Source organism: Tachysurus vachellii, chromosome 21, assembly GCF_030014155.1.
Source record: "Tachysurus vachellii isolate PV-2020 chromosome 21, HZAU_Pvac_v1, whole genome shotgun sequence".
Lineage (NCBI taxonomy): Eukaryota > Metazoa > Chordata > Actinopteri > Siluriformes > Bagridae > Tachysurus > Tachysurus vachellii.
The window spans coordinates 15,751,112-15,760,836 of NC_083480.1; the positions used below are offsets into that span (position 1 = coordinate 15,751,112).

At 39.8% G+C, this 9,725-nt stretch overlaps 2 protein-coding genes across 2 annotated transcripts in view; both read left to right on the plus strand.

Annotated features, from left to right (window-relative positions):
• The window catches only part of LOC132864072 (zinc finger protein 354C-like), a 232,810-nt gene extending 227,344 nt beyond the window's left edge, over positions 1 to 5,466 (plus strand). Inside the window, exon 5 of the transcript XR_009650174.1 lies at positions 5,238 to 5,466. The gene's annotated coding sequence lies outside the window, so the exon portion shown is untranslated. The remainder of the gene's footprint in view (positions 1 to 5,237) is intronic.
• On the plus strand, positions 272 to 8,179 carry btr02 (bloodthirsty-related gene family, member 2). Its single transcript, XM_060897300.1, has 7 exons — positions 272 to 384; positions 2,093 to 2,389; positions 2,483 to 2,581; positions 4,022 to 4,249; positions 6,230 to 6,371; positions 7,404 to 7,430; positions 7,519 to 8,179. Exons 2-7 carry the CDS (start codon positions 2,096 to 2,098, stop codon positions 8,061 to 8,063), a joined length of 1,335 nt encoding a protein of 444 aa, XP_060753283.1. The 5' UTR covers positions 272 to 384; positions 2,093 to 2,095; the 3' UTR covers positions 8,064 to 8,179.
• Positions 8,180 to 9,725: the final 1,546 nt, after the last annotated feature.

Consider the following 9,725-nt stretch of genomic DNA (forward strand, 5'->3'; position numbering starts at 1 on the left):
GAACGTTAAATTGTGCACAAATTTATACACTTTAAAATAGTAAAATTAAAATAATTCTCTTTGTTCTCTTTTGTTCAGCAAAAAAAATATATATAAATATATATATAATATGTTTCTATACTATTTACAGAGGCTCTTCTATACAGAGGCTCTTTTTTTAGCATCTTCGTTCATCTAAAGCAGAATGAAAGGATACGGGTTGTCCCTGTATGCGTACCTGCGTGTGTCTTTACCCTTGTCCCTCCCCTTGTCCCTCCCCTTGTCCCTCCCCTTGACACAAACACACCTGCAGATATGATCACAATGTTTTAACTCACTAGTATAGTAACTATTGTGAGAGAAGCAGAGAAGAATACGTGGTTCAACACACAACCAAACATCCAGGTAAGATTCAACCAGGCCATTATCACTATACTGTATGTTATATGTACACACACACACACACACACACAATTCCCTACAGGACAAAATGTTTGTTCTCTTTATTTATTATTACAATGAGAGATGATTCTAACCATCCAATTCCTAAGATTTAATAACAATTTTTTTTTTAGATATTTGAATGATTTCTAGCTTAGAAATGAAATGTTGAATTTGACTTTGAGGCCTTTAGAGTTTCCAGAGTGCAGAGAATCTCTACTTCAGCGCTGATTTGTTTCTGTGACGCTGTGAGATGTGAGATGTGGTTAAACCTGTTCTTTTGCGTGCCTCCTGTCTGGGCGAATAGTTAATGAGAGCAAATGTCTACAGCACAAAGCATTTACTACGTCAAGAGAGTACCTTATACCAGAGCAATGATTCATCAGATTCTGAGTATGCGAAAAATCTGTGGTTACAAATCTGCATGTCAAAGTATTTCTTGCATCGATCGTGCTTTGTATAGTTGTATAGTTGTACTGTATAGTTGTATACGGTTTCAGTACCAGGAAGCGCTGTATGTTCTCAAATGTAAACATTATCTCGAAACTTCCATAGCCTTGAATAGTTCTTGGAACACACCCAGCTTTTTTGTCTCTGTTGACCTTTCTGTCGGAGTGATAAAGAAATGCTAATGTTTTAGAAATGCTAATGTTTTAGAAATGCTAATATATACACTATGGTGTAGTTTCCCGTATCGTGATGTGTATTTTGACTGTATTTTTCAGCACAGTGCCATAAATTCAGATTCAGATCAGAAGAACAGCAGCTCTGTCAGTAGTTCTGACCTGTCAGTAATTCAAACGGCAGCTTGTTCGTGATTCGATCATATGGTGAAAATATCAGTAAAAAGGTGTTAAATAGCATTTTTTGGGGGGAAATGACTCCAGTGTCAGTGCTATTTAGGACAAAACAAAGTGTTCAGGACCGAAGAGCTGCAGTTTACACTTTGTGGTTTCTGTGTTTTTTGTCCTAAGATAAAAAAAAAAAAAAAAAGAGTTTGGTGAAGGAACAAGTGTTCAAAGCTACTAGGATTTGTTCCAAAGGCATTCCATGACATTATACCATGTAATTTAAATGGGACAAAAAAATACACTGTGATGTTCTAATCACATAAATGGATAAAAAAAATCCTCTGTTGTAAGAAAAATAAAACATAAAACAGAGGTGTGAGTAAGTCACACGTGTGCAAGTCACAAGTAAGTCTCAAGTCATGCATGTCAAGTCGAGTCTTTTTTAATATTTGTCAAGCAAGTCTCAAATTTGCGACTTAAGTCTGACTTGAGTCAAATCGAGTCCCCCGCCTCTGAGTCATTTAACTCAAGTCCGAGTCAAGTCTCAAGTCATGAATGTTAAGTCCAAGTCAAGTTGAGTCTTTTTTTAATATTTGTGACTCAAATTTGTGACATAAGTCTGAATCGAGTCAAGTCATATGCCTCGAGTCCCCCATCTCTGATTTTTAATTTCCTCTAACACACTTCCTGACATCATTTGGATAACACTGGATAAAACATTATTCGGATTGCTTTTTTTTCACACACGTCGTCGTGTCCTGCATCGGTTTGTCTGCTGGCTATCTGAAAACTTGATCAGACTCACTGCACAGGTGTATAGTGATGTTACGTTGCTTAAACTTGACCTGATTTGGTTTAAGAAGCTATAAATATTTTTCCAGGAAATGGCTTCGGCCTTCAGCCTTCTGCCGGAGAAGTATTTCCGGTGCACGCTGTGTGAGGATATCTTCAGCAGTCCGGTCACAACACCTTGTGGTCACAGCTTCTGTAAAGTGTGTTTGCGCAAATACTGGAGCCGCACCGGCTCGGGCAAATGTCCCTACTGCAGCAAGGTCTTCACCTCCAAACCTCACCTCAGCATCAATCGTATACTGGCAGATGTTACAGAGCAATACAGAAAATCAAGGAAGGATGGAAAAGCCAAATCTGTCAGTGTTGGTGGACTTTTAAACGAAACTGTAGGTAGCATTTCGTTAAAGAGTTTCAATAGTTCTTAAAGCGGAGGAGGATTTTTGTCTAAATGAACTAAACGGTGGTTTTATTGTCTGAAGTATGAGCAGATAGAGAAAACGGACACTGAGGTGGAGCACATGATCGAAGAGAGGATTCAGAAAATGGATAAACTCAAGCAGTCTCTTAAACTCCTGAAGGTGAGTCTGTAAGATTAGATACCTTACCTTTATTAATCCCCTGTGGGGTGAATTAAAGTTTATACAGCACCGCGAGTAAGAGGAGTAACGTCACCAAATGCTAGAGTCCTACTTATATAAATACACATGCAACATCTTTGGTATTTACATAATATGTATGCGATATCTGTGGAATGTGTGTGTGAATCAGTCAGTGGAGTAGGAGGTACTGGTACCACTGTGTCGTGCAATCTGATGGAAGATAGTACGAAATAACCCCAGAGATGTATTCAAGCATGTGGCTGAATGAATCTGTGGCTAAACATGTTCCTAGGATTAAAGATTAATCCTATTCTTCCTCACCAGCTTGCCCAGTTTGTTGGAACAACCAGTCCCAGTGCCACCAACCCACACAAGCGTTACCTTTTTCCTCGACCATGTGCCTCAAAACAACTCCTTATCAGCAGTAAAATGAGCCAAAGACATGCATCTCCAGTGAATAGATTGAATACGTAACAATAGAATAAATTCAATAAATGAATAGATCATATATAAACAGATAGAAATACAGATTTTTTTTTCTTTTTGTTTCTAGTAAGCTTGACAGGGATTTAATGTGAATTAGACGCGTGAATCCGACTTGGATCTCGCCACACAAAGGTTTTTTTCTTTCATGCAGCTGCAAGTAAGTAGAAGCTTGAAGGAAAGATTTACTGACATGATTGATGCAGGGGGGGCACGGTGGCTTAGTGGTTAGCACGTTCGCCTCACACCTCCAGGGTTGGGGGTTCGATTCCCGCCTCCGCCTTGTGTGTGTGGAGTTTGCATGTTCTTGCCTCGGGGGTTTCCTCCGGGTACTCCGGTTTCCTCCCCCGGTCCAAAGACATGCATGGTAGGTTGATTGGCATCTCTGGAAAATTTGTCCGTAGTGTGTGATTGTGTGGGTGAATGAGAGTGTGTGTGTCCTGTGATGGGTTGGCACTCCGTCCAGGGTGTATCCTGCCTTGATGCCCGATGACGCCTGAGATAGGCACAGGCTCCCCGTGACCCGAGGTAGTTCTTATAAGCGGTAGAAAATGAGTGAGTGAATGACTGATGCATTAATTTGTCAGCTTCACCTACTCACTGTATTGAGAGAGAGTATCCTCCTCTCACTCAGGTGGCTGCAGCATCATTGGAATTCAATCCCGCAACTTATCTCCGCCGTGTCATTTGGCGCACTTTAGCGTTTGGCCAGAGAACATTTAACTTTTAGACAGCTTGAAGAAATGAATCACTGATGTAGCATGCCGAGGTCAGGTCTAAACAGAAACAAGATGACAACCTCCCTACATAGACTATACTCATGAAGTATGGCTAATTGAAGAGATATTATAGAGAATTTGGTGGAGTGTGTGGAGAAGCTGACATTATAAGCCACGAAAGACATTACAATGTCTCTGACTGTGTTCTCCTGATCAGAGCTCGTGTCTGCGGGAGGTGCAGGAGAGTCATAGGGTCTTCTCTGCCCTCCTCAGCTCGGTGGAGGCAGCTCACAAAGCGGTGGTAGCCGAGGTGGAGGAGAAACAACAAGAGGCTGAGAAACGAGTGGAGCGTCTCATGAAGGAGCTGGAGAAAGAGATCGCAGAACTGGAGAGTGGACAGACAACACCAGACGATCTTCTGGATACTAAGGACTTTCTTAAAAGAGTGAGTTCTGTTATCAGTGTAAAGAAATGAATGAAAGCGCCCCTAATGCAGGGTGGGTTAAAAATGATCGGTTGATGATTGACATATTTGTTAGTATTTTTTAGTACAAAAATGCTAACAATATTTAGTTGGTTTCTTGGTTCAGTGCCTGAGAGACTCTTACATTCAACCCCATTGGATTCAGGATTCACACACGCTTTGAAAAAAACTCCCTAATTATAAAACATGAATAAATATGATTTTATTTGTTAAGGTTTTGCAACCTAACCCTAACCCTAACCCTAACCCAGTTCTTCCACACTTCACATCTGAATCTGTCTGTTATTGATGATATGTTTAATCCATTTTTAATCCAGATTTTCATTGAAAACTATAATCTTTATCAAAGCAGCACTTACGATTTTATGATTTGGTCATTTTATAGATTTGTGTGCACGATCATGAGATTATTTCTCGTGCGTTTGCAAATCCCAAATATGTCCATCTCACTAAAAACACACGTCTACGTAGCAGCAGATGGTGCTGTAGCTCTGATTCAGTCACACTCTTCTCCAAACCCAACAAAACAGTCATTTATTATCAGTTAACACCAACATATTCAGTTTCACATATTACGGCCATGTATCTCTAATTCTAATATGATTTGATCTCAACAAGCCGTACAGTATATGAGAGGACAGTTACATTGAAATCTTTGAGATCATGGAAAATTCTGGAGACGTGATGAAAACAAGAAATACTAAAAATACTTAGGAAATATTACACAGACCCCTGTGAAGATGTTCTTCATAACAAATTATATTGTATGCAATCTACTTCCTCATCACACGAGTTACACCGATCTTTATTTCAGATGTATTTCTTTATTTCAGTTTATTTTTTTAATCTACATTGCAAGCTTGGTTAGGTAATTACATCTGTCCTAGATGTCTAACCCGGGTTAGAAAAAAAAGAGCCTGCTTCTTTAAAAATAGACATCTATTTAAAGGTGGGGTCTCCGTTGTTTGAAAGCCAATGTTAACATTTGAAATCACCAAAACAAACACGCCCCTAACCCAAATGGGTCCCACCCCTGTATCGATAGCTCCGCCCACACATACATACGTAACCCAGGCAACTAATGGAAAGAAATGTGTCTTTATCATAGCTGAAGGGAAGAACAATACGATTGCAGATAAACAAACAACCAAAAATGACACACAAGCATAATCATGTAAAGGACAAAGACATATATTAGTTCTGTGTAACAAAGCAAAACCAACGTTACTCACCTATCGAGAAGGAAAAAAGCGCCTCGGCGTCTTAAGTAAAGTTGGTCACATATTCACAGATTGGAGTTTCCCGAGTCAATAACTCCTGAGCTAAACGCTTTTACTACACAAAACACGGTTGTAGCTGCGTCTCTACATTACTACGATAGAAAAGAGGTGTTATTTGTGTAGTAACAGCGTTTAGCTCAGGAGTTATTGACTCAGGAAACTCCAATCTGTGAATATGTGACCAACTTCCTGCTCCTTCAGTTCTCTCCAGCGCTGGAAAGCTGATCCTATATTAACACGTCCTACTTCTTACCTTATCGTAAGTCTTTCTTCTCTTTCTTTCTTTGTTTTTATCCTCCATGTCAATGTTAAAACCGCTTTCTGCTAATGTCACACATGCGCACTGAACACTCTCTCCGCCCATATTGACAAGACACGCCCCTTTCTGCTCATTGGCTACACGTTAGATTTGTTTTTGTTTTGTTTGTCGGCCCGACTCAGTTTTCTGAAGCATTTCTCTAACAACGGAGACCCCACCGTTGTTAGAAGCAATTTCTAGCTATTTTGTGCAGTAACAACAGAAAAATGATCAGTAATAGTTCCACAATAGGCATTAATGATTAAAAAACAGTAAATCTGTCCTTTCCCCAAAAAAATCTACACAGTAAATGTTTTTTTTCTTTATTAGATAAAAAAACTATTATTGTTTTCTTATTTGTAGAGTTTCCTTCATTTACCCAGAGAGATGAGGGACTGGTCAAAGGTGACTCTGGAGACAGAGCCGTGTGTGGGATTCACCAGGAAAGCCGTGAGCGATTTCGTCAACACCGTCAGGGCCGAGGCTAACAAACTCTCTAAAGCAGGTGTGTATGCGTACAACATGTTTTAACACACCGTCAATCTGAAGTACGAATATCAAGTACATCATTCAGCTTTCACACTATTCCTTCTATCAAAAAAGTTTTATTTGTTTTCATTGTACAATTAAATTAATTATAATAAATAAAATATGCACCTAATCTTATAATCTAGTACTTCGATAGAATGCAGAGATGGGGGACTCGAGTCATATGACTTGACTCGAGTCAGACTTAAGTCGCATATTTGAGACTTGAGACTTGCTTGACAAATATTAAAAAAGACTCAACTTGACTTTGACTTGACATTCATGACTTGAGGCTTGACTCGGACTTGAGTTAAATGATTCAGAGATGGGGACTCGAGTCATATGACTTGACTCGAGTCAGACTTAAGTCGCATATTTGAGACTTGAGACTTGCTTGACAAATATTAAAAAAGACTCGACCTGACTTTGACTTGACATTCATGACTTGAGACTTACTTGTGACTTGCACGTGTGTGACTTACACCCATGTCTGATAGAATGGCAGGCAAAAAAAAAGTGTGTAAAAGTCATGTTTACTACAAAAAAAAGGAACAACTCAAAAAAAAAAAAAAAAAAAAAAAAAAGACAAGGAGTTATAACACAGGGATATTTAAATGAAAAAAAAATTGTGAACTTTTGATATTGTTAATGATAATAAGTAAAAAGCAGGATGCTGTTAATAATAAATTTTTAAAAAATCATAAAAATAAATAAATAAATAAATAAGTAAATAAAGTTTAGAATTTGCAAACTTAAATATTAATTCGATTTCATATTTTAAAATATATATTTTCAACCTTTAACTTTTTTAATGTGTAATTTTTTCTAGAAACATTTTAATGAAATGACAAAAAAGTGTCTGATTATGAACATTTCAATTTTCCACCCATTTACAGTCCTGTATTTAGACCAGGACTTACACACCAGGTGATTAAGAAGGAAAACTAAAAAGAGTACAATTGAAGCATGAATTGCAAATAATCTGAAAGTGATATGTTTGAATTCACAGAGCTGAACAAGCTGCAGATATACACAGGTATGTTTGAGTCTGATAATCTTCACCTATAGTTAAAGTGTTTGTATGGTGGATGTGCTGCAGAGCTGACGGTCTTTTGTTCTCACAGTGGAGCTCACACTGAACCCTCGTACAGCTCACGCCAACCTCTCGATCTCAGACGACAGGAAGCAGGTCAGACACACCACCAAGGAGCAGGAGGTTCCTGAAAATCCCAAAAGGTTTGACCGTGTGACCAACGTGATGTCCAAGGAAGCCTTCATCTCAGGTCGACACTACTGGGAAGTGGAAGTAGGAAACAAGACAGACTGGGACCTCGGCGTGGTAAGAAACTCTGTTAACAGGAAGGGGAAATTTACCGTCAGTCCATCAAACGGCTTCTGGACGCTCAGCCTGAGGAGCGGAAATCAGTACACGGCCAACACGCTGCCGCCGACCTGTCTGTCCCTCACCTCCAAACCCAGAAAGGTGGCCATTTATCTGGATTACGATATGGGACGTGTTTCCTTCTTCTGTCCTGATTCAGGGATTCATATCTACACGTTTACAGACAAGTTTAATGAAAGACTTCATCCGATTTTTAACCCCAGGCGACTGCACGGAGGCAAAAACGCTGCGCCGCTCGTCCTCACCAGCAACTGCTACACCATTTAATCTTGGGTTTTATTTTCGTGTTCAGAAGATTACAGTTAAATCTCTAATGAGCTTGAAAAAGAAAAGACACAACTAATTTATTTTATTATAATTACATAATAAATATCTATTACACTTTTACTATATAGAAATAAGTATAAATGCTATGAAATAAAATGATTAAATGGATACATGCTATGTTTAAACAGAACGACACGCTCTCACAGATCTGGAGACTCAGGAGACCAGGCAACTGAATAACAAAACAGAAACCAGGAGACATGATAACACAAAAACACACAAACACACAAACACAAGGACTCCATGCTGTCCATGACAAAAAGCTGTATATCAAACCTCAGGTTCAGATGAATGTACTCTTCTAATACACTATTGTTGTCATAGCAACAGCAAAGGAAGCAACTGTGTGTCTCATCTAGCTTCAAGACAGATTTACACTTTGCACTTTTTTTTTCATAAAGTGAGGAATAAAAGGCTGGTGAGGGAACTATTACACGCAGCTGCTATAGATATGATATATAAATAAGAAGTGTAACGATTGGTGATGTGAGAGGAATTAAAGACTTCAGGACGATCCTGTAACAGAACGTCCAGGTGTTTGACTCCTTAAACGGTCGATCGTTCAGGAGAAGCATTATAATGGCTAAACGGTCTTGTTTTGAGTTCATGAAGAGAAAAGTAGAGAAATCGAAAGCAAAAAAGAAAAGGCATAAAAACAGGAGTCTGAGAAGGCGATAGATGAAAAAGAGGATGGAGGAGAATGAGGGGTGGGGTTCAGGGGGGTCCAGGATCGCGAGGGCGACAGAACAGCAGCTCATTGTGTTGGTCCACCAGGCACTGAGGGACACACAGGGACACATGAACACACACACACAGTGGAGTGAACGTGCACACACAAGCGAATGCTTCTGCCCACTGTCCCACAGACCTGCACTGGCATCACAGAGGGCAGCCCCTCTTTCTCTCTCTCTCTCTCTCTCTCTCTCTCTCGCTTTCTCTCACTGCTCCATTCTGTTCAGTCTTCAGTGCAGCTCAATTCACACCATACCTCCCCAGACACATCGTACCTCCAACACCTTCATCTTGAGCATCAGAAGCGCCTCAACCTGTCAAGAGGAGGAGCCAGATTCAGGTAACATACCTCACTTTACTTCTAAATGCCAGGCAGAAGTGCAGCTCATTAATTATTAAGTATGATTAAGTCTGTATTTACCTGAGGAGAAGTGCTGCGCCGCATGCTTAGCGTTCATACCGTATTTTTTTTTCTCCTTTAATATGAGAAAGTATTGTACATGACTTGAGGAGTGGCTCTTGTGGGGAAAAAAAAACCCATCTTGAATATTGAGGACACATTGAGGCACAAACAGACGCAACTCTCCTTGTCCCACTCTGAACAAAACCATGAAAGCTCCTTGTGTTCCTCAGACTCCTCATGTATGTCTGAGATAATCCACTCGCCCTACCAGGCGTAGCTCGACACCCACCATCAGCGTGAAAAGGATTCATTCTCTAACACGCCTGCTGGAATCCGGCAGCGGCTCACGGTTTACACCAGACCTCTAAATATTTATGATGGGTCACTTTGATGAAGCGTACGATGTCTTTCCTGCTGTGATTTGGAGTATTGTTGATCAATTTTGTGGCTTTGTACTAAACACTGGA

Excerpts from the sequence above, each read along its gene's own strand:
- btr02 (XM_060897300.1), top strand. The coding sequence starts at position 2,096 with ATGGCTTCGGCCTTCAGCCTTCTGCCGGAGAAGTATTTCCGGTGCACG. Across the intron at positions 6,372-7,403 it reads TAACAAACTCTCTAAAGCAG|AGCTGAACAAGCTGCAGATA; the intron begins GTGTGTATGCGT and ends TTGAATTCACAG. Across the intron at positions 7,431-7,518 it reads CAAGCTGCAGATATACACAG|TGGAGCTCACACTGAACCCT; the intron begins GTATGTTTGAGT and ends TTGTTCTCACAG.